The 26,093-nt window shown below is 39.3% G+C and overlaps 1 protein-coding gene across 4 annotated transcripts in view; it reads right to left on the bottom strand.

The window, feature by feature from the left end:
• The window catches only part of PPP1R12A (protein phosphatase 1 regulatory subunit 12A), a 122,562-nt gene extending 96,722 nt beyond the window's left edge, over nt 1-25,840 (bottom strand). For all 4 annotated transcript variants that reach the window (XM_074902812.1, XM_074902810.1, XM_074902811.1 and 1 more), the window contains exon 1: nt 25,494-25,840. In XM_074902812.1, the coding sequence (XP_074758913.1) occupies nt 25,494-25,730 (237 nt within the window). In that variant the 5' untranslated portion in view covers nt 25,731-25,840. The remainder of the gene's footprint in view (nt 1-25,493) is intronic.
• Nucleotides 25,841-26,093: the final 253 nt, after the last annotated feature.

The following is a 26,093-nucleotide window of genomic DNA, read 5'->3' as shown; positions in this document are numbered from 1 at the left end:
GAGATCAACTTTATATATCCTCCATAAAAATACAGGAGTTTCTGATTAATGTATCCATTTTGCATTATAATGTCTACAAAAGCATCTGACATTTTCCTGCAAGCACACTGGAAAATCATGTCAACTACCAATACACACACGCCCCACTCTAATGGCTAACCAGCCATCACATCCCTACGGCCCCCCTATATACAGCAATTCCTGTATCTGAAAATGTAAGTAAACTTCAAAGATTTTTCTTGAATTTTACATCCCCTAGGTTTGCTCTGATTTTTTTTTTATTTCCTGAGGAAAAGAGGAAGACTATGCTCCATTTACTTCACTGTTTAAATTTTATGTAATCTTTAACTGGCATTTTTAGTTGAGACAACCATCAAAAGGCAGGGTTCTGATTTGGAAAAGCAAAACCACTAACAGAAGAATGAACCTTCTATTCTAAGTACAACCTGATTTGTGGATGTATCCATAATAAAAATACAATAGCTATAATTGTTACAAGCAAACAACTCTCTGCTCATTAAGAACTTTAAGCACAGACTTCTAAGTACTAAAAGAACATGTGGGGTTTTTTCCTCAATGCAAATAAACAGATTCAGAATGGGATGGGCTGACAAAATCAAAAGACAGTCTTCAACATTTGGCATAGAACATAAAAGCAGCAAAGTTCAGAAATCTGACTTTTTCTGGGGAAAGGCTAGTTTGGGCGTCCAAAGAACAAGCTCTGCAAGTTCTAAATCTATGAGGCAGCTGGGATGCACATCTTATGACCAAGTAAGATTGCACTGAGTAAGATTTAATACTTATGAATAGCACTATGGTCTTCTAAGCATTAAGCTTCAGAACATATTAACAAATCCACTGCTTTCTGTTCTCATATTTATTTAATACACCCTAGTGGGAGGGATCTTTTCACAGCTATTTAATATAAAATGAAGGCTACCATTTTAAGCCAGAACAGAACTTTCTGTTAAGAGACAATTTTCCTATTAAACTACATATACATATAGGTCTCCTGAAGATAACTATTCTATTTCCATTGTGATGTAAATTTCTGGCAAAGTCTCAAAAATCAGTAAGTCCAGACATTCCAGGAATAATCTCTCACTTAATTTCCACCCCCACCCTCATAGATTTGAAAGATTTTGTTCGTAACTAAAGAGGACTTAACCACATAGCATGATTTCTCATGGTTTCACACCTACCAAGTCTAGTACAGAAGTTCAACATCAAAATCTAATTATGAGGAAACAAAGACCATTCTGGACCAATAAAGACAGAAAAACAAACGTAGAAAAAGTTTTCTGGGCCAGATCTCTACAAACTTTACATCTCAATTTTGTCTCATATATACATTACATTTTTTTAAAAAGTGTGATAGTTAAGATAGTCTTAAATCTCAGTCACTAAGATTTATATGATGAATATATATAGTATAGGCAATTACAACAGTTAAAAAAAAAAAGAGAAAAAGAAGCAGTGTGTAGCCAAATAAGACCCATAATGGGTTTTACTACAAAAAGTAAGTACATATGTGACCACAGTTTAAATACATACACAAAAAGGAGAGATGACAACTACATTCATGTGTAAGATGAAATTTCAGTCTGTTCTTAAATTTGCCCCCAACAATAATCACCTTTGAAAGCTATGTGCCACAATGGGAATCAGTCATCTCTAGTCAAGTTCGGAATACTTGGCTACCACTCCATCAAATTAAAAAGATCCCTTAAGGAGCTGAAAAGCATTTAGATTTATGTGATTTTTATCCACAGAGGAGAGCTAAGACTCCAGTTCTCAAGATCTTATCACTGGGTTGTCCTAAGTAGCAATTTAATGGACTGCTCAATTAGTTCTTATACCAATATTTTAGAACCTACTGCACTCCAACTGCAAGCTTTTCTACCACGTGACTTGCCAAGTGGACAAATTCAACTTCTATACATGAGTGAACGGACATGGGAATGTACAGGAGCTGTCAACAAGTACTGTGCTTAAGAAGGCATTTAGTCTGCAATAATGACAGCACTGTAGTTCAGAGTGTCTACATCGCTAGCTATCTAAAGTAAATCCACTTAGCTCAGAAAAAAAGAGTAGCATTATACCAAGCTACTTCAGATAACTATAAAGTAGCTACAACTACATTTCTGCTCTGCAAGGTATCAATTTGCTAAAAGCACATTTTATGTGGCTTTGGACTCAAAAAGCCACATACATGGGTCCTCCTTAGAAGAAATGTCTAAGGAAGTGTAGTCACCCAATTCCTATAGACAACCCAGAGACTGGGTCTGTGGCAGCTGGGATGGTGACCTTTCATTTGGAAGGACTGTATCCAACATTGACATGCTTCTAGAATCCAGCAAAGTTACTCTCTTACAACCCTGCACTAAATATACAACATCAGGTTAATATGGAAGCAATAGAGCATTAATACACTGCTGGCCTTAAGAACGGCACAGAAAATACCTAGTGCTCTGCTGAAGACTTAACTCTTGTTAGACTAAATTAGATTAGGCAAAAACCAGTACAACTGTAGCATGCTGCAAACATATGAATACTATTGAACATGTCAAGTCCTCTGCAATGTGCTAGTAGGCAAGAGGGAGAGGGAAATGAGACAGCAGGTGAGATTTTGCCTTTCCAAGTTAGTGTGGAATATAGATTACTTTCTTCCCATGAAAATAACTAATGTCTGAGACAGAACAAACAGGTTGCCAAAACAGCCGAGTACTTTGTACTTAAATAGCTTGAGCTGCAGTGCACAAGGAGTGGGATTCTACACAGACAACAGCTGGTGCTGCAGAATCACTCTGGACCTTCTTATTTAGTCACTAGCAGTCATTAGCTTAGAATCAGTTCATATCTTGCCCCTTCCTCATTCCCCTCCTGCTGCCTAGGAACTGTGAGAAGAGAGGGTAACATTATCCACAACACTCGGCCCAGCAGTCTTTATGATAGCTTTGGAAAATAATGGAAGTTCAGGTCAGCGTAAATCAAAAGTATACAGCCTTCTTAGCTTAATGAGTGACAATTCAGAAGTCTCAAGCCTTGTAAGGTCACAAAGAATAACAAGCACTCTTCTTTCAAAACCTACAAACAGCTGACCTTGATCACATGCTGGGGCAGAGCTCACCCTCATTCTTATCACAAAGTTGCATCTCACAACTGTGGAGGACAGTTGTGAATGAAGATGATGTTGCAGAATGCAGCTGTTGCTTTCTGAGGTCAGAGTGAAGAAAAGTTCAAATCTACACTAGATGAACCCAGATCTAGCTCAGTCACTTTTATTGCCAAGAAGCTTCCGGTAACTTTGCATCTTCATACTACACTACATTGTTAATACATTAATCAGTAAAATGGCATGTGTATATATTTGCATTAAAATCAACATAGATGCAGAGTTGCAGAAGAAAAGGCTTTGTTTTAAAATGGTTATGAGAATCAATTCTCTTGGCCTAATGAAAAGCAACAGGACATCGGAGACACCAGCAGCACCACACTTATGAATGGCTGAGGTTATTACCCAAGTAGAAGAAAGAGCTGAGTTACATCAAACTCCAAGTTCCCACACATGAAGATGGCAAGTAAAAACAGTGGTGAGACAGAAGACACTCACACCACCTTGCTGCTTTAGAGGTTTGTGTTTAACCACACTATTCCCAAAGCAGAGTATGTAATTATCCAGCAGACCATAAAAAAGCACTTTGATACTGTCTGCAGGAAAACAGGTTTAGGTATTACCACAGAACCTTCTGCTAAGCAATTTATTTAGTTAAAACAGATGCAAACTGAGTGCTTAGATAACAGTTGTTTATTGTTCTAGAGATGGGGAAAACAAAGCCTTTGCAAACTGGAAAGCTGCACTGAAGTTATATGATTTTAAATGTGAGCACTGAAAAAGGATGCTCCAAGTATACCAACAAAGGGCTGCAGAATTTAGCAGCTGGGCAAGCCTTATAGATAATTCTACTAACACTGTGGCATTTACAGGAGTTTAAGTGTTTCCAGGTGTAGAAGCAACATCCAGTTCTTCAGTTTGTGCTCACTACCATCCACAACAGAACCCTATAAAGACCTGTAAATAAATTAATCATTTCTTAGACAAGCATTGATAATTGAGGTTTTCAGATGGTGTCAGACATGGATTAATAATGTTCTTAGACTTGATAATTTCTAACTTGAATCAATTTTATCACAAACAGAAAAAAAAAAAAGGATGAATTGTATTTAGTTTCCTGGTGTTTTATATCACCGCATTCAGGTGATGGTAGAGTTTAACAATGACACTAGAAAATGTTGATGGACTCAAACATGGCCAAGGTAACCCAAAGCCCTTGCTTCAGAACTTCCCAATTCTTACTGGGAAAGCTAATGCTATCTAGAAAAAAAAGTCTATGCATGCTTGTGCCCTAAGCCACCTACATAATATAGACATCATTCATGTAGGAGCCAACATCATCTGAGACCGGATGCAGGAAGGCAAAAGGAACATAAAACTGAGAATTATCACCTTGAAAAGAGTGATAAGGAGTTTAAGGGCAAGTTCCTCTTCAGAAACCAGGTGACAAAGCCAGTTTTCTGTAATTTGAGCTCATCTGGACATCATAAACCCAGGAGTTAGTTCCTCCCATGTTATAAGCATGTTTAGGGAGCGCTGAGATAACAGTAGAAGTGTCTATAAAATAAACATCTACCCCATTGCAACATGTATTACAACACAAGTTCCAGGTATTGTCTTGGTAGGTACCTGCTATGTGTCTAGCAATGCAAAGTATAACATTGCAGAATATGACTAGGTAGTTTAAGCAGAATATTCTAGTTATTACTTTTAGTTTGGGCAATGGTACAGTTTAAACAGCTTGAATTAGACAGGAATCCAAGGAAAGCAGCACCTTCTTGTTAATTTAATACTGTTCTTTATATGAGACATCTATGAACCAGCCTCACTCATAACTATGAAGTAATGAGTCCCTAATTACAGCAATCTTCTCTATTAAATATTTAAAATTAGCCTGTACTTAAGGTCTTGAACTGAAGATATGAGGTCTAAATGAAGGTTAAATGTAGAACTGCAGTACATGACTGGTCTTGCTTATAAGGAAATGGCTTATTTCTTTCATTTGAGATTTATTAGACCTGCATCTCAGAACTCTGGCATGTAGACACAGAACTGGAGAAGCTGAACAGCTGATGGTCCTCATGGCACCAGCAGCCTCCTCATTACTCCACAGAAGTATGCACTTACTGGCACAACCAGAGTAAGACAAGCAAACTGGCACCATCTTTATTCTTCAGGTGATGTTCTTAAGTGTGCAGCATGAGCTTACTCAAACTGTACCTTAATCTCAAATGACTGCACTTGTGTTGGCATACAGTTTTTGAAATAAGGTATAATTGACCAACCCTAGAATATGAAAGAGTGAAACTGGAAAATTTTAGTAAAAGTTATACAGAAACACTATGACTGAAGCAATTGTGTAACTGGAAAACGACAAGAATAGATCGATCTTCAACCTAGTTTATGAAGTGCTTAGACTTAGCTTCTGTTTTAAGGACTACTGTTTGCCTTTTAGCTAATTTCTGTTCTCAACTTGTACTGAGTCATTTTTTCCATTACTGCAATCAACTTTGTTTTTATTGGATGCTTTCAATCTAAGCATGTTCAGAACATCACATCTTCAGAACTATGGTTAAAGCAAGATAAAATTTGCTGAAATTAACAATTAAAAGTGAGCTTGAAGCAAGAGTTACAGCCCATCTACTTAAAAGAATTCTGTACAATACTGAAATACCAAACTACACAGTGTAACACATTCCTCTGTTGTCATCAAGTAACACATAGTAACACATAGTAAGTTTTATCCCTTTTGGGATGGATTTTAGGGACACAATATTTAGAATTTTTTTTTTTTTTAATCACCAGGGATCTTAACTTAGACCATCACAGCTGCTAGAAGATAATCAACTGTACAGTTTGAAGGCATCACTTTAGGATCTTGGCTTTATAGAAATGAAAACTTAAAACTACAGACTTTTCAAAAGATCCTCTGCTTTGTCACATTGCAAATAAAGACCCTGAACAGGAAGATTCCTTATCTGTTTAATAGCTATTGCGTTAAATACATGCATATACTATCGCAAAAAACCTTTATTTACAGGATCAGATAGTTTCACATATGATAGCATTCCAGTTTTCAAAGAAAAAAACATGCTTAAAAATTGGAGTAAAACTGCCCTAAAGAAATTCTGAATAGTTACTCCTATTCAACTACTTAAATTCCTCAGGTAAGGAAAAAACCACCAGAAAACAAAAACCAAACAACATAGGAACAGGGGACAATTTTTTTTTTTTCCCCCCAGTATTACTACACCACCCCTCAATTCCACAAATACAGATACAAATGAAGTACAACCTACTTTTAACAGAATGGTATAATACATCAAAAATTTTTTTTCCTTCAAAAAGAAACTGACATTAAAATGCAACCTAGCATAATTTTATGTATTTGATTGTCTTCTTCCTCTTGAAACTTCATATACATCTTCCACTATGATGCACCGTAGAGCAGCAATGACATCTTCAGAGGTCTGTACAGAGTCTAGCCCAAGTGAAGCCATTTCATTAGTAATTTCTGCTGGGTCTCCATGTCAGGCAGATCATGGGAGAAAAGCTATCAAATACAGCAGTTACCACATAACTCTGTATTACTGTAACACCTAGGAGCTCTAGACACAGACCAGGATCTCCAGAAGTATCTATATCCACATCTGTAGAAAATTCAGATTTTCTGGAAAAGGTTTCTGCTTCAAAACGCAAAATCTGCCTGAGTAGCAAAAAAAGAAAAGCCTCCAAAAATGTAAAAAAAAAAAAAAAAATTAGATTAGCGTTAGTTAGCACGCCACCAAAAGTCCTGAACTCTAAAAAAAAAAACTGCTGAAGAACTATCCTGGGCATCTAAGCTCCTATGTCCAATGCGAAGAATGATTATTCAAAGCAGACAGCCTAAACCATACTTTTAATTAAAAAACCTCTCCTGTCAAAAGTCATTTCTTATCAAGCCAGTGCCCCATACCTCTTCTCTAACCTATCTATTCACATTCGTCACTTTAAAAAAAGTCAAAAGCCAATCTAATGCACAGATTTCTGCAAAATTTAGAAAGGCAGTGCAAGTTAACCTACATATTAAATAAATACTTGCTTATTTATATAGCACTAAAGTTAAAAACTGCATTTTACAATGCTTTGTGGAACAAAGAATACTTTGCCATAACAAAACCTGTTGCTTCCTTTCACATCAAACCTTTTCTGGTTTGTATGATGTTGCCATTCTTCCTCTCCACTAGTTTCTCTGCTTCCTACATTTTACTTTTCAAGAACTGAGACAACTTAAAATGAGCACAACTTCTGCCCAGAGTAACTCTGCAGTAAGCTGGAAGATTACAACACATGCCTGCCTATCTTCCAAAGAAACAAGCTCTTAGGCCCAGGAATAGGTTGAGCAAAGACATATTCCTTCTCAACAGACTGAAGCTTGCATGCTTGCATTTAGACTGGAGAAACAGACTGAAGCTTGCGTTTAGTCTAGAGAGAGAAACTCCTTGCTTTGACTGACTGAAACAGGAAAGATCACGCCACAAACTGTCAAGGTCAATATACCACCAAATAGCATTCTAAAACTGTCTACTAAATGTTCATAGTTACGAGAAGAATAAAGATTATCTTACTCCTCAAAACCCTGGGGGGGGAAGGTCGACCAGAATAACCAGAATACAGCAGGAAACAGAATATTGTTTGGTACCCAACTGCAGTAAGTATCCAGTCTCCACAAACATACTTGCCTTCCATGGCCAAGGACTTGAGGAAGTTAAAATTCCTTAGACTCTAAAAATCAGAAGTCACATAAATCTGATTTTTAAAAGTCTTTAAAGTAGGAGACAGCCCTATCATTTTTATTTCACCTAAAAGTACTCAGACAAAGGTTAAGCAAATATCTTCCTGATACTTCAGCGGCAGAAGTAATACAGCCTTCCCACTAGGCACTCAATAGCTGGCATCTAAAGGTACTTTATATACTTTAAATACAGCCCACCTCATAACAGAAAGTAGTACCACGTTCAGTGTCTACTCCTTGAAAGCTGAATCAGGAAGGTTGTGAAATCCATGCAACAGTAGCTTCTTGTCTTCAAAGGTCCAGTAGAAAACATTTTCTTTTAAATAGTTTTAAGCAAACCACAGCTCTACTTGTCTTTCTTTTTTTTAAGGTCCTCCAAAACAGCACTTCCCACCAAAAAAATTCCTAGTCTCACCTGACTATTGGGAAAAGATCCTAAGCATTCTGCATGCATATGTCATTATATTAGGCTTTTTGCAGCCCTAGGGCACAACTACAAGAGCCTTCTTTCTTAAAGTCAATGTTTAAATATGGCTAGCAGGATTGCAGTTTAAGGAGGCTTCATTTTTCTTACAGTTTATGGAGGACCCTTTGGAACATGTTAGCAGAGCTGTTTGGTAGTTTGCCTGCATATATTCCCAGCTCTGCTTTTGCTTGCAAGTCAGATTTTAGTCAAAAACAAAACTTGAAGTAGTGTTAGTTGCAAGCCTCCATCAAAACCTGGAATATACAACAAGTTTTCACACAAGACTGAAAATTTCTGCATCAGTTAGATAACAGTTTAAGTTTAAATAAGCAGTCCCCTGGGAACTAGCAATAGAAGTAATACAATTTCACCCAGTTTTTGTCTTTAATTTCCAAAGCTAAACCAAAGCTGGAACAGTGAGCCTCGTATCTAGACAAAAACATTTATACTGAGCCACAGCGGAGCACAAATTCACTGAAGTGTCATTTATAAGCATGGAGTTTCTGACTTCAACTTTTAATAACCCTTTTAGTTCTGCAGTTCCACACTGACCCCTCAGATTGAAGGTAATCCAGAGTCACTGCTGCATGTGTAGGGAAGTATGCACACAAAGTTATCAAACTATCCTAGTCTCTTGCCATTTAGTAAGAGCTGATTAAACACAAATTAACAATAATTCCCTGAAACAGCAACCACAGAAGTAAAGGTTGGAGTGATAGTGAGAGCTTGTTGGTTTAGGGCAGGAAAAGGGAGGAAGCTAGGGAAAGCGAGGATTATGAAAAGACTTTATTTAACAACTTTGGATATTAAGCAGTGTCCTCATACAAATACTTGCTGGCTTTATGGAAAAGATCTTTGAATTACAGATTGACAGCAAGCAGCAAATACTGGAATCAACTGTCATTTGTTTGTTGAACAGAAAAGTTATGAATTTGCCTCAGTATGTGACTCCTGGAATTCACAGCTACTTGGCTCCAAATTCGACCTGCAAAATGAATAATTTCCATTTTAGGAGACCAACTTGCAGGAGGTCACAGCAATCTGGCCAGCCTCGAGACACATCATGGTTGGTTAAAAGCTGAAGAATCTGCTTGTGCTTTGTACATGCACAAAATATAATCTAAATTCATCAAAACAAGTGTACTAGAACTTCATCAGCTGAGGCAGAAGTTGCACTAAACTTTACTACTGGAGAATTTAACAGCTGCTTCTACCAGTTTTAGCTCAAGTGTTAGATGAAATTACAAATTCAGTAATCCTGTATCACAGTAACAGTGGCTAAGCATTTTGGCTTCATGCATTCAAAGACTTCTCCTCTATCTTCAAATTCAGTGGCGTGCACAACTCCACGTTTGCGGATTTGCAGGTGCAGAACATCAATCTTTCTCTGTCCCTGCAGTCCTTCAAAAGAAACTCAGAAAAAAAAGGATTACTCGTTTACAGCACTTAGTGGAAGTACAAAGTGTTGTAGCTACTGGCATAATATAGGAAAGAATTATGACAATACAGAAAATTCACAATTCTTTCACTGTATGTGGTATGTATATGAAGTCACAGGTCAAACCCAACACAAACGTGTATTAGGGAGGACAAAGTTAAAGCTTGCCAAATTTGAACATTCTTCTAAAGAAGTTACAGCTGACATATTCACTTGAATTCCCAAACTCAGAAAGAATGCTGTAAAAGTTTATTGCATCAAAGATTCAGAGGCATAATTAAAGTCAAAATTATAACTATTTGTTTTATGGCTGAAGAATACTGTCAGCCAGCTAAGGACCTGTACTGTTTGTTAGTCAAGCTGCCAAAACTCCAGTAAAACTAGTATGAAGACATACTAATAACATGGAGATATTTTAGCTTAATTACATCACTACTATATACCAGAAGGTTCTATAGTACACCTGCCTACTCAAATATGAACTCAAAGGATGCCATGAGAGAAAATAAACTGTCTGGCATGGAAATATCTCCTCCTAATAGCTGCATAGAAAAGCCACTCAGGATGTTAACAATTATTAACAACAAATGTAGTTTACACTTGAAGTGTGAGAGAAGAAAAATAGATACACTTGCATCATAACCATCACAACAACCTGTTTTAACCACTCTTTGGGCTAGAAATTAAGAGTTCCTTAAATGGAACAGAAAGATCAGAAAGTCAAATGCCTCCAAACACTTAAAACTAGTCAAACAATCAAAACTCTGAATTTGCTCTTACCTATATAACATCTTGATACTTGCTGACAAAGGGTATCTATTTGTGTTGCAAAAATGAAATTTTTCTTCTCCACAGTTGCTTGCAACTAAAAATCTTCTGCACAAGTTTTTCAGTGAGCATTACTTTATATTGCAGCTCCTACAGCATTTACCATAAGCAGTCCAATCAGACATTTTACACTCTGTCATTCAGCAAGATGCAGCACTGCCCTTTGGTTCTTGCTTTTGTGGACGTTAATTGTGACAGAGCCAAAAGGGATAAACCCGACAAATTAAAAGCCTCAGGTTAAACAGGCCTCAGAATACACATTTAAATACAAGACAGCACAGCAGCAAGAACTACTGCCTCAACTGCAGAAACATACGCCTTGCTGGCGAAAGAGAGAATTCTCTTGGCATGATGGATCAGTCCATTTAGCCAGTCACTTGCTGCCTAATTGTATTTTTCATCTTAGACGTTATGCCAAACTGAAGGTGTAATTTTACAAATTAAGTGGTGTTCTCATCTCCTCCACCCCCACAAAGAAGATGGGGCAGACAAGTTAACTTTTCCCTAGTTATTCCAGCAGGCCACCAACAGTCTGCTGCTCACCCTTCATGTATCAGCACATTCTCGTAAGCATAACTTCCTTTCATTCAGCATCCTCTTCTAACTTGGCAACAGTATCACTGTTGTATGACTAAAGGAGGGAATCATACTTTTCTCCAATAGGCTGTCAACTTTGCAATATTCACTGGAGTGGTTAACAACTTTTTTCCAAGCATTGTGTTATCATGCAGTCAGGTTCCACCAACTGATAAAACTCAGTCACTGAAGTATCTGGAACTTTAAGTCTTATATTCAGAAATCAAGAAAATTACAGAAAACCTACACACCATATTGTGCCTAAAGTGAGCAAGTTATCAGCATCTTAACGTAAGAATTTAAGAAAGATTCTTATATGCAACTCCTGAAGCTGGAATGTTACTAAAATTGGACTTCACTCAAAAATATTTAAGATGAAGAAGGTAAACAGCCTAACGGAGTTACCAATATTCTCAGTGAATTACTCACTGGAAGTGCCAGAAGCATTTCACAATCCAGTCAGACTAACAAAAGCATGAGTTCACAGAAATCTTTGGTTTACATAATTGGCTTTGCAGGAACAACCCTGTGCATTCTGTTATTCCTTGCATTAAGCAAAGCTAAAATATTCCAGAGAGAAAGTTATAGTCATGGGTTTCAGGAGATGAGGTGTTGTCTTGGGTATTCTCACGAAGTCAAAAGGAGCAGAGATGTAAATATCCTGTGTCTCAAGGGTTGCTGATACTACCAAAGAAAGGAAACAAACCTGCAACAGACCTTTCTTGGAGGAAGAAATCAAAGTAGGGCACACGCTGAGTTTCCATAAGTATCAGCACCTTGTTTAACTCTACAGATGTAGACTTGAATTCAGAGCTTGCTTTTATATCTTTAAAAGCACAAATAACTAACGAGTGCTACTTATTTATTAGAAGTTGCAAGACAAAACAATTTGACTGTCAAGATCCAGTTTCTATAACACAAGCAGACCAAGGAGACAAGAGGACAGAAAAAAAGGGGCAATTTATCTGGATTTAAAAAATATGTCTGTCACTGTTCTATTTTACGATCATGGATTTTCTATCCTGTCTTTCACTGTGCCTACCTTTGTCTAGGTCAAAGAACTTCTTCAAAAAGCAACTTACACAACTACCATGCAATATGGGTCTCATGAATCACAGACAGCTACCAAAGATACATACAGATACATACAGAAGTGTATTGATAAAAAAGTTAGTGATGTCATTCCTAGTTAAGTGACACTCCTCAGTTTTACAGCCTACCACATAAGCTCAACTGCCAAACACCTAAAGCCAGGTTTTAAACCATCTTTGTTTCAAACCTTAAGTCAGCACCATCAATTGTTAAGTGGTTTTAATACTCAAGTATTGTTTGTCGCTTAAGATGCAATAAAGCAGTCCAAATGCATTGACCTAGGCTGTTATTTCTTTAAATTATGCATAAACACCTTCCAAGTATTAATAGAATGAAAAGCATGTTATCAAGTACATTATCAGCAGTGAAACATGACAAAGAAAAATGAACAGGAAAAAAGCACTGAGAAAATTCTCCCATATATGAGTCACTTAACTGGGCTAAAGAAAATAACATTAGATAATTAAAGAAGAAACAAAAAATGCTCGAAATCCTAGAAGAAAGAAATTAAGACAGCAAAGCCTTCCAAACAGTCCCAAGAGTATATCTTGAAAACTCAAGAACTTGTTACCATATGCGTAGGTAAGCAAACAGCTGCTGAGATTCAAAGTCCCTGGAGGATCTCCAAAAAGGGGGAAATTACACATCAGGTCTTCAAGCAAACACTTGAATCCTATCTCTGTGCAGTTGATGATAAACTATGTGACTGAAGAATCTATGGCTCTGATGCCAACAAGGCTTCTTAATATGAAGTTACTTTTGGAATGCCCATAGTTCACATGCCTTCAACTTTTACTGATTTTTTTTTTTTCAAAATATGACATATCAATAAACATATTTTTCCATTTAGGTTTAACAAGACTATTATCATGTAAATTTTTCCATGCCAGAATTTTCTTGTTTTCATGTTTTGATCCAGCATACACACCTGACATAACAGGTCACTTACTCTGAAAAAGAATGCCTAACAATTAATAGCATCAACAGCTTTTAAGATCCACCATCTTGATTAATCAAGCACTTTTAGGTGGCTCTTCTGGCTTTTGTAAAGTTCTGTAAGTCAAACTGAAGTTGACATCCATACACATCCAGAAAAACTCCCCTATTTCCATGTTCCTTGTGCCAGAGAACCTACTAATAGACTAGAAAGCTATTGTAACTTGGTCACTGGTACAGCGATTCTCACACAGGTAGTCTTCCTGCAGCAAAACCAGACACAGTTAAATTGATTTTAATCTCTCTCAAACGCGAGATCCAGTCAATCTATCTGCTACATCAAAATATAAAACTTCACCCAGTGCAGTGTGCCCTCCTCAATTTGAGCTGTGTGTAAATTTCTTCTTTCCTCTATTGCACTGAACATGGAGATAAGCATCATCTCAGGTTAGTATATCAATTCCTGCCTCACTGACAGAATGACAATTATGCTAGAATCATGAGAAAATTCAAGTCAACAAATGCTTACAGTAGGCTTATTTGAATTTCAATAAGAAATCTGTAATCCTAGGCACGAATTAGGAGGTTCTGAAGTCTACTGAATGGCAGTTTGCATCAGGAACTGGCAGCTACTGTATCATTCTGGACACAGCACACTTCTCAAACATATGAACTCAGTTTGTCCAGTTTAAATCTCAATTGGTATGTACAAAATAAGGCAACTAAAGTGACTGGCTAATCAGATCTAGGCCTCCAATCATCTCACAAAATATAACCACTTACTGATTGTTGTAGCTGCTACTTAGGTTTCTTGTTTACATGATCTTTACAAATTCTGAACTGAAAATGCCAATTAAGAAAAAACTCAGAACTCCAGTCATTTTACTGAAGGACTGCATTCAACTGTACACAAAGCCATATTAAATATTTTACTAGCTTTTAATAAAACTTGTTCAGGGTGGTAGTTTTTCTTGAAGGGAGAAGTGAAATGCCATAGCTGAGCATGAAGTTCTTACCAAAGGCAATGTGACATTCAAATACTTTGGGGAAGCCTCTAGCCTTAAACAAGACCAAAACCAACAACCTAAACCTGAATACTAGCTAACCTGTAACTAGCAAGAAGATCAATCAAATAGTCCTCACGCATGCTAAGACAGTACCACAGAATCACCTAGCACTTCAAGCCTATGATGCACATTTCTCCAAGCAGAATTTCCATCATCTTGAGTATATGTAGACCTACCAATATAGTATAGCTTTGCTTTTCTAGGGACTGTGAGGAAAAAGTACTATTTAAGAATTTAGATAAAGATAATTGCTAGAGTCTATTAAGTGGCTGTTGGTTTTTTTTTCCAACATAAAAAGCAGCATCTCAATCGGCTACAAAAGAATTGCAAAAAGCAAAGGGACAGCTAAATGGAAACAGGCTTTCCATCTCAGTGACATAAATATTTTCTGACACATTCCCCTTCATGAAAATGGAAGAGTTATAGCTGACACGTTGGTACTACCAAAGAGGCAGAAGTAATCTACCACACCATCATGTAAACTGAGTATCTAACATTAAATATTTTTTCCCAATTAATGGTAGTCAACTAGCTGTAATTATCACTATAGGAAGCTCAGTCTCCCCTATGGAGAGAAAAAGGACAAAAAATGCCTAGTCTGCATTTGCTGTTTTGTTATGAAGTTAAAGAGCTCATCTTTAACACTGCTTAGACACCAAACCAGCACACAGATTCCAAACTTGATATCCTTATTAGATTATTGTTGCTATTCATTAGTGCAAAACTAGCCCATTAGCAAGGAATTAGTCAGGAATTACTAGTTTTAAGTGAGGGATAACTACATATAGAGGTTAGCACTAGGATAATCTAATTCAAGAACTCCTCTCTAGAGATAATTAGTGAAAGGATAAAAATCTTCCCCCGACCTCTCATTCTACTTTCAGAAATGCAAGTAATACCTCTTTTAAACAAGATTCCTATATACAAGCAGCCAGATATTGCCTGCATTCCCATGATTCACATCAGTATCCACAGCTGCATCCAGCACTGGTGTATGTTGCCAAAGCGTAAGTTTCTCAAGTCATCCTCTTCCTGGATCCCAACTGCAGTTCCTCTAATTTAGGTCTTCCTTTTCACAAGCTATTACAATCTATAAATTAATTTAGATTTACCACCCCCCTAGTATTACATTCACGTTGTTTATACCTGGAGCTATTTGTATACCAAAATGAAAAGCAGAAAGTGCAGCATTTCTAGTAGTATTTATTTAAAGCAGTCAAATCTTTTAAACAGTAGAGAAGGCATTCTAAAAATCCAACCACCACTTGAGCCTGCAAACGCAGAGCTAGAATTACAATCAACACTTTTGCATCCTTTTCAATTGCTGAGAAAACAATTGCAAAAGAGTTCCCTCACTCCCCCATCTTCTTACACGGGTCAGTAACTGATAACACACTTTCACAAAATATGCAGTGTTATCTTCTGGCACTCACACTAAGTTGTTCTACATTTTCCTTTGAAATGGTAGTTTTTAAGTCACCACTGCTATATTTACCTACAGGTATAGTGAAAACTTGTTAATACAATATCTTCCGTGAGCTTTCTTTGAAGTCACATTTGACAGATCAGGCCACTATATATAAGATGACACTGCAAATTGCAGGTAGAAATATGAAGAAATTATCTCACATACAACTGAGGGCAGCTCAACTAAAACAGAGGGCAATCATGCACTTGTCAGAGGCCTTCTTCAGTATCTTACAAGTATAGTACAAGTGTTAAGCACAAGAGCCACTAGATCTGTTAAATTACTCCTTCGCAAAGATGGGGGCACAGTTGTTTCTCTTCCTAAGCATAAAAATACCCAATAAACACTATGACATACAAGTATTAGCATTCAATACCACTATTACATGCATACAAATGTGTGTGCTATACAGACACACAAGTGCCAAGCATTTGGCTAGGTTGTCCACAAGCAAGTAGAAAGTAAGTGACTATAAAGCCATGTTCAGAGAGATTCACAAACAAAAACCCGCCCTTCTCTGCTCTGCTACACTCAGAAACCAAGAAAGTGGCATTATCTCTGAAAGCTGAATTTTTGTATGAAGTGTTAGAACTTTTATCTTCCACTGAGTAGGAGACAAAGTGCAGACTCCTCATGGAAAAAATCTTTATCATTAGAACCTAAAATAATTCAAGATGCACTAGCTGAACAAAAGTAGTAGCAAACTGTGAAGTCTGACAAGCTTTCTAAAACCAGTTTTTAATATGGTTTGATAGAAGTGAGATTATTACTTAATAGAAGTCCCAATTTGGCCCACAGGGACAAAATGCTGTCACCCTGAGCTTCACTTTTTACTGTGATTAAAACCTAGGCAATTCATTTTTGCCCAACTTTGCAGCAAGTTCAGCACCTAAAGCAGCAGACTGGATTGATTTGAAAACATTTCCAAGTAACAGTTTAGTAAAACAAGTTTTAAGAGTTGTTGACTTTTTGTAACTAGATTAAAAAGATAATGCTGCAACAATAAGCAGACTTACTTATAGAATAAAGGGAAGGTACTGATCAAGGAGATAATACCAATAATTTTGGATGGTTACATCTCTGGGATGGAGGGGGCGCACTTTTGGAAAACTCGTATTGATTTCATTAAGATTATTCACTTAATTAAGTCTACCCATTCAAGTACAACTGCATACATTCGTAAACATACTGCAAGCAACACCGCTTTTGTTAAAACTTGGGACAACATACCTTGCAGCCTTAAAATAACAAATTCTCCACTTCAGTAATGGAAGCATAGGTTTTCAATCAATGCCAAAGCAAATTTCAGGATATTAGTTAGTTAACCAAAAGTTAAAGCCAGAAGTCTGAGATGGTATTTTGGTTTCAAAAAGGGCCCACAAGAATCATGGGCTTGACAGAGGAATGCAGCTTCTCAGGAAAAGCTTCATCCAAGTGAAGTGTTTCAGAAGGTAGCATTGATCACACACACATCAGTGTATACTTATCATCTGTGTTCACCTTTGTTACCAGATGAAGATAGTGTTATTTTAACTTAGACAAATACTCAATTCAAGTGTGAAATTTTAATACTATTAAGTTAATCCTATAAATTTGAAGCAGAACTATTAACAAACAAGTTTCATGTTGCTAGCATTCATCTTAGTCTGTGAATAAACCAAAAAATAACAGGAAAATGAAATTCACATGAGAAGTGGCATACATATATTTAAAATCCACAACATAAGGCCAAGACTTGCATGTAATCCCCTGATGTACAAGAAACCTCAAATACTCAAGTACATACATAGAAGACACTTGGGTTGCTCTTCTAGCTTCACTATCAGGATGGTAAAACAGCAACAGCAAAACTAAATAATCAATCACTCCAAGAAGTAAAACTTGCATAGTAATCACTCACTGGCTGGCTAACAGATCATGTCAAAGCAAGCTGTCATAGCCTGAACTCAAGACCCTGAATTACAATCATAACATGGGAAAATAAAATCAAAGGATATTTCAGACTGATTTTTTTTAAAGATTAATTAAAAAAAACAAAACAGTGACACTTGGCCCCTGACAGAATGTTTCAGAGCTGGAACCATTTCTAACAATCACAGCTTACAGATATATTTTAGTATCAAAAAGATGGTTATGTGCTAGTTACAGACCAAATGTAAAATTAAAGTATCCAGAAGTTACAGAAGTACAGGAACTTGCAGCCTTGAAAACAAACTGACTTCTGTGTGTAGGCCTAAAATGGGGCCACATTTGCTGGTAAAGTTTTTTTTCAGATGTTTCACCCTTTTAAAGCCAATTCCACTCCTCACTCTGTATAACAGACCTTTAGAAGTCATTAGTCTAGGAAATATATTGTTAATGGGGTAGTACTAACACCACTCAGGCATAAGTGGGAAACAGTCCTGTTCAAAGACTTCATCATATTGCTCTAATTTTGGTTTTGTGAATGAGTCGTCAAAGATTCAGTGTTTCCAGGACAAGCACAGTGGATGACGCAGTGTTCTCAAAAAACAACTGAAACAGAAAAGTTGGGTACCAGATCATGTCAAAACAAAGCATTAAAAAAAATACCCAGAAATGCTCCCCTCCCTGCCCACCCCCCGCCAAGTACCCTGACCATCTTTTGCTTTCTTATTCTATCCTTACAGTCTTGAAATTACTAGAAAGGAAACAGCTGAGGAATGCTGCCACTCTTATGCCATGCTTTCCATTGACTGTCATTTCAGGAATGCATATGTGAAAGTAAAGCAGCTTGGAATGTCTCCACCCATCCAGCAGCATCAGAAGCTGCCCGGCTTACCAACAGCTCCACTGCCTTGCAGCTGCATTCCAGTTTACATTTTTACGGTTGCCCAGAACAGTGAAGAATATATTGTTAAGCACAGATATAACATTTGTTAGGTAAATGTCCTCATACGTTGCATGTCCTATATGCATATATTCGATATTACCGTATGGCAGTAACAAGGCATAACTTACAGCTTCTTGGCTGCAAAAGTCCCAGAAGGGTGTACCCATGCTATAGTTGTCCAAAACTACCACCACATTCCTTTCAGAGCATATTCATTTGTCTAAGTCTAACCTATCTGAATATATTCCTGGATAACATTTAAGTATTTGCTAGAACACGTGCACATTCTTCAATTCTCATTCCTGTCAGCCTGGACTCAGGAATCACAATTACAGAGAAAGAGGCAAGTAATTTGTTGGGCGCTCAGTTTTTGAAGATTGTAATAAGTGTCTTACTAGCCCAAGTAAGAAATCTGAGAAAGAGACAAGTGAGAGTATGACCAAAGGGATAAACACGTAAAGAACTGGTCAACAGCCTGTCAAAACATCTGTTCCAACTAAAATTTAGCATATACCCTTAAGCCTGGAACAGATCCTCAGAAGACCTAAGATGTATCTATACTAACGATTTATAATGACCGCTGCTGTCCCCTAGCCTCAGATTTAGGTAACAGACTGAAATTTGGTAATTCAGTAAAAAACAGCACACTTGCTACTACAATGCCAAGATGAAAAAGGCTATAAATCAAGTACATTCACATCAAGATTTATTCATACATACAAAAGCACATCTCATCTGTTCCTACAAGGTGCTTTTGATGATTTATCATGAAAAAATGTCCTAACAACACCAAGAATATGCCAGAATACAGAGAAACCATAGATAAAGCTTTACTGTAAAAGCAGCATTAATGGTAGAGTGAAGCTCATAGCTACAGACAAGCAGAAATTGTCCTTGAACATTAGCTTTGGTAAATACTAAAGTCCTAACAGCTGAATTCATCCTTACATTGAATGTAGAACTCTTCCTTCATGACTAGGTAAGTTTAAGAAATTTGTCAGTTACACTCTAACATGGAAACTTGCTTTAAATACTTAAAATAATTCCTACATGCTAGAATTCAGTTATTCTATGTGTGCATAGGAAATATCCACAGCAATGAGAACTGCCATGTAATCCCAGGTTCAAACCTGACAGACAATAAAAACGCCAAGAAATCACTGGAAATAACAAACCTAAAAAGGAGAAATGACTGTTACTTGTTTCTTTTATAAAAGATCAAGCAGAACACAATTCTTTTCAATGCAGCATTTAGATTTCCATTATTCTATTTAAAGTATATTATGAAGAATCACATCAGTTTTAATCTTCTTGCCTCCATTTCAAAGGGAAAAAAATCTGAACCTAGCTACTGTAACTACAGAGAGAAAGATCTATGGTCCACATGAGAACGGTTCTTATTACAAAGGGGATTTTAAACAAATATGCCTCTGTAGTCTAATCACTGAGTGAAGTCAACATTACACTTATTTCAGGAATCATTTTCTCTGTGCTTTGTTGTATAAATAGAGAATTATATATAAAAAAAATCAGAATAACATAGTACAAGCTGAGCAAATGACTCCAAAATTCTCAGGTATCACATACAATGAGGGCATTAGGGGGTTTATTGGGTGGGACATTGTTTCACCTCCAAACAGTGAGATTTATTAGGCATCAGGTTTGTAACTGAGTACAAACCTTTCTGTATGAAAGGAAGCTCTCTTGAAAAATTAGCAAGTTTACCATAAACACCAGTATTTCCTCTCTGTAAAAGAGACAGTGCAGAAGTCATAGCTAGGAGGTTACTAAGATAGCTTTGAGCTATTTCCATACCTTCCTTATCCTTTATTGTTGGGTGCTGCTGCTATGATGCAAACACCCTAGAGATTTAAGACTGTAGCAACCTGTTCTTTGCTCTTATGACTTGACATGCTCCGCATGCTGTGGCCTCAGCTCAAATACATGACCTGTGTTATCATGTGTCAAAAAGGATCCCAACAGTGCAGCCTTAATGTCCTCTATCAAGTTCTAAGGCAAAAGCATCCAGTGCTGGTAGATTTTACATCCCTTCTTCATCACTTCTTGATGTTAAAAAGGATGTTGTAACAACAGCAACAGTTGATGCCAACTGCAACGACACCCTTTACCATCTCAGGTACTATGAGCATGTCCCCAGGAGTCCTGACAGAATTTTTCACATAAACGACTGCAGAAACTCCCAAAAAAGAAGGGTACTTCTTACCTAAGTAATGAATCCTGTAGAACCCACAGGAAATAATATTAAGACAGCAGTAACTGTCCTTAATCAGTTATAAAGAACAAGTGTTCAGTGAAACACGCTTGTGAAGAGTTCCTCAGCATCTTAATTACTACTGAGGGATCAACACAACAGAGTCCTACAGCAGTGGCATCAAAACAAGATTTCTATTTAACACTGTATACTGCTCTATTTAACACTGTATACTGCTATGCCTGCAAACTAACGTTGTCAGTAAAACAGTCTCACCTTCGTACTCAATTTAGTACTTGAAGAGTTGCAGAAAAACACTAATACTAGCAACATAGCCTTTGGGAAACTGTTTAATTAAACTGTACTTGTCCTGGACAAAAAAGAGCACATAAACGCGTCATTAAGGATTAGGAGCCTCTCCTGCTGTTCAGCCTTCACCAAAGACTCAACAATCCCCATGCACAAACAGCCAAGACTATTTCCCTTATCTTACCTCCAAAGCAGGAGGAAGAAGCAAGATCAAGACAGCAGGACATGCTCCTTTCATGCTATATGGTGGAATTAGGCTGCAGTGCCCACTTTCCTCACCCAGAAAAAATGAGGCCAAAACCAAGGTTACCACCTCCAAAGTCTGAGCAGCTTCAAAGGGCAGCCAAAAAGAAGGCTGCATAAATTGTCATGCCTAATCTCAGCCTTCTTTATCAGGAGCATGTAGGTACTCCACAGTGCACACACTCCGTGCTCCCAGGGGAGCAGTGTGCACAGGAAATCCAGCCTTCCAGGAAAATGGTCACACCATGGTTCCTCCTCACGACATGCAGCCTCCCCATAGTGCTGACCAGAAAGGGTGGGCTCCTCTTTCCTGTAGAAAGCTCTGCTTAACTTTTAGACAAACACTTTCAGTCACTTAAGCAATAAATTCCAATCAGAGCTAGTGAACCAAGTCCTCTTTCACGAAAGGCAAAGAAGGAGAGAAAGAGAGAGTCCAAACTGTGAGGAAGGATAGGTGCTAAACTTTCAGGATGACAGAAATGAATCCCACTCTGAATAAATGTCTGCCCTAGAAGGGACCAGGTTTTATTGAAAACAGTATACAACCTCTTCTTAACATTATTTCAGAATATGCCACTCTAGACAAGATGCACTATCTGTAAATTAGATCTTATCCCATGTGACAACTGTCTGGGAATGCAATATTTAAAAACAGTCAACTTCAACCTCCACTAAATTAACAGAACAGACATCTGATTGTAAATTTAAGGTCTAATCTAAAAGTACGTTTTCTGGTCTTACAGACATATACACACACAATATGTATATAATTAGGATATTGCTGCAGAATACACACTATCCTGATGCAATAGCCTACACTGCATATATCTCCCATAGATAGAAAGATGGTATTAGCTGTTTTTGTTCTTTGTGCCAAAGGCCTAACCTGATCTTATGCTAAAACAAGTTCTTAAAGAGAATGATATTTGAACCCCACATTACATATAGGAATAATAATAACCTAATGACACATTTTCACCCTTCTTCCAGATCTTTAACTCGAAGATATGTAATTGACATGTCCTCTAATATGATGCATTCAAGTCCATTCATTTATACTTGCATGTACATAAAAATCACTCACTGTCAATATCAAGAGATGAAGAAAGTACCAGCACATCTGCTCTCCCCCTTCCTCCTCTGAGCTACTAAGATAATTGTAATTTTTTTCTTTCCTGTATCCATTAAAAGAAACAATTCTACATAAAGTTTTCTGATGGTGATGGCATTCTACCCAACTGATATAGGAAAAGTTTAGCTAATGGATTTAGTAACAAAGCTTGATGCTCCATTAAAGACCAGATCCGAAGTCCACCAGAATTTCAGGATTAACAACACTTTCCCCTCAGCACTTCCAACCATCTGGGCTGCAGAAAAGAAAGCATATCTTAAGTCCCTTCCTATAACTGTTATACCTAGCAGGAAAAACAAAGGCCAAATAGTATATTAAATATTTAATTCTATTACCGTTTTGGACACAGGTATTTGCTGTCAATAAGCACAAAAATAAGTTAGATACAAGACAAAACCAACACAAACCAAAAAAGGTAGTCATTTATCTTTGCTGAGATAAATTGATTCCTGTGAAGCAGTAAAGTCTATGTGGATCTGACAGACAACACAAAACCAAACTAAAACCCACAAAGCAACAGCAAACTATGGCAGTCTTAAACACAACAATGTGGACTTCGACACAACTGACATCAATCAGTCAAAACTTTGTCGGGAACAACAACAAATTTTTGAAGAGTTTCCTTTGGGAACAGATACCGCTTTTTCCAAGCCACAGCCAAACGTGACTAAACGAATTCAAGTTATAGACTGCATCATGTATGATTTGCACCTTTTATATGGCATATTAGAGGAAAATAATTTTATTGATAATAATGAAGTAAAAACCATTCAGCATTTCATGGGCAGGTTTTGTTATATGCCTTTTTTTTAATAGCAACAGTCAACATTCATTTACTAGACTGTCTCAAGAGGATTCTAACTTGACAACTGATCTTATTTGCTTTTAATATCATAAAACCAGAAAAAGATCTTCAGTATCACTGGGGGGGTGGGGAAGAGAAGAGTAAGCAGGAGTTTTAGCAGTGCTGTAAATCTTCACCTCTGTTCCCTTAGACTTTGCCCTTCCAAACTGCAAGCTGACTACAGGTAAAAAGAAGGGTTGAATAAGCCCAGAATGATCTTGATGAAAGCTTTGTTTATACAGTATCAAAGACGTTTTGAAAATGCAATATGTACTTCATGAAGAGAGATTAACACCATTCATTTCTTATTCTAACAATAGAGTTAAACCAAACGTCATCCTTTCCTACCAATCACTGAAGTACAGTAACTTGTAGACTCAACGATCTAACCAGTTAAGGTATGACTTCTAATACAGAGCTCCCTGGAAGCATGAAGCCATGGTTAGAGAAGGATGAATACATAAAACCTCACCATGCAGTGACAGGCTAGCCTGAAGTCAGGTAACTGTGCTGCAGTAACACGCTGACAGGCTTAACTACAAGGCACATTCATTCTTCCAGTTCACTTCACAACTGAAAGTAAACCAATACCCTTTACAGGGGAGCAAGTGACAACTTATACAGAGGAGACAGAGAAAAGAGCAGTAGAATTTGATATGTTCAGGAGTGGATTCTATCCAGTACTATGGGGCAACTTATGTATTTGCAGAGCCTCACATCCCTTAAAATCTATATGGGATGCATAAAATACATTAAACAAACATGAGGTAGTGAATTTAAGAAAAGCACTGAGTAACAACAGTGTCCTACTTACCTAACCATTTTGGGAGATCAACCTACATCTCAATCATCAAGATTTATTTATTTTTTTTAAATTACTGAACAACTTCTAAACTTAAGAACAATAAGCTAGCCTGTCAAAAGAGCATTTTTTGCTTTTTGGATATCCAGTGAATCTAATATTGTGTGGAAGCTTTTGGCCTTCTAGAGAAACAAAAACTATTCAGGCAAACCCGCATTATCTCCGGATTGCCACAGCCTTTCCTTATTTGGCTAACGTTTTGAGATTCCAATCAGACTGCTATGAAGTTCAACATGCACAAAGCATCCATTTTGAGGAAACTTCACAGCCAGTTTCCCTTCCATTCCCCCCTGCCCCAAGTGAAAGTTATCTCCCTCAGCACCAACCCCCCCCTCCCACATACCCACACCAGAACAAAGCAATATGGATTCGGTTTTTTACTGCTCTCCAACGCACGGAAGGAAAAAAGTAAGAGCCCTGCTCCCCTTAAAGTTCAGCTTTCACACTGCGGCAGAAGCCATCGCTAAAGAAAGCAAGCAGCCTGTTATTGATACACGTTTCTATATTAGGAACAAAACACCGGTTCCCCTTAGAAACCGGAGAGAAATAGATGATCCGTCTCCCCACACGCCCGCCCGCACATACGAGCGGGGCTGAATCGGCTCAACTGCCGCGAAGCCGGGGAGAAGAGGAAAGCAGGAAACTGCTACCGGGATCCCGGGCAAGTGGCGGCCGGGGGAAGGGCCCCCCGAGGCGGGCCCGCCTCCCTCACCTGCCGGCCAGCACCCCTCCGCCGGGGGGCACCTGTCCCCGGCCCCCCCAGCTGCCTCCCGGGCAGCACGGGGTAGGGCCCGTTGCCCCCGGCCCTCCTGAGGGAGGCGCTGACAACAGGGGAAGCGAGGCGAGCGCGGAAAGCGAAAGAGGGTCACCGGCACCTCTTCCCCGCCGAAGGAGAGGCCCAACCGCCCCCTCCCGACGCCCGGCCTGCGGGGACGGGGCGCAGCCTGTCGCCTTTCCAAGCCCTGCCGGCCCGCACCGCTCCCCGCCGCCCCCCTCCATCCAGCCGGCCGGCCGTCCCCCTCCGAGCCTTGACCCCCGATCGCCACCGCCTCCCGCCCCGCGCTCCCGGCCCCTCCCCGCCCCGACACCCCCCAGCGGAGGGGAGAGCAGCCGCCTCCAGCCCCTTCCTCCTTCACCCCTCCCGGGGGGGGGGGGCGGGGGGGGCTTCGCCGGCTGGCCTCGCCCCCCCTTCCCTGCCTGCCCAAGCCCCGGTCCCGCCGCCGAGATCGGTCAGGCCGCCGCACGCCCGCCCCAGTCAGCGGGAACGGCTCCGCACCGACCTGGTGGAGCGCGGTGAGCCCGTCCACATTGGCGTAGTTGATGTCGGCGCCTCGCTCCAGCAGCCGCAGCACCTCCTCCGTGTCCCCGCTGGAGCAGGCGGCCAGGAAGACGGCGCCGTCGTCGAACTTCACCTTGGTCTTTTTGCGCTTGACTACGGGCGGCTCCAGGTCGGTCTCGGAGCCGATCCAGCGCTTCAGCTGCTCGTTCCGCTTCTGCTTGGCGTCCGCCATCTTCATACCCCGCTCCTGCCTGGCCCCCTTAGCTAACGCCGCACCGAGGATAGACTATATACCGCCAGTATCCCACAGCGCACCGCGGCCCGCACTCGCCCTCACTCACTCACCCACCCAGATGGAGGGCGCAGGGCGGGAGGGGACCGGAGGGGCGGGGCGGCGGCGGCGGCCTCGTTAGCATAACCCCGCGAGGTCTGGGGGGGGCAGGGCTGGAGGGGCGGGGAGCAGAACGGATGCGGGCGGGCGCGGGGCGGGGCGGGCGGCGGCGCGCCCGGCGGGGGCGGGGACGGGGTAATGCCGAGGCGGGGCAGTGCCGGCGATGGGGGCAGTGCCGGCGATGGGGGCAGTGCCGGCGATGGGGGCAGT

This window comes from Athene noctua, chromosome 3, assembly GCF_965140245.1.
Source record: "Athene noctua chromosome 3, bAthNoc1.hap1.1, whole genome shotgun sequence".
In the NCBI taxonomy this organism is placed as follows: Eukaryota; Metazoa; Chordata; class Aves; order Strigiformes; family Strigidae; genus Athene; species Athene noctua.
This window is presented reverse-complemented; position numbering and strand designations above follow the sequence as displayed.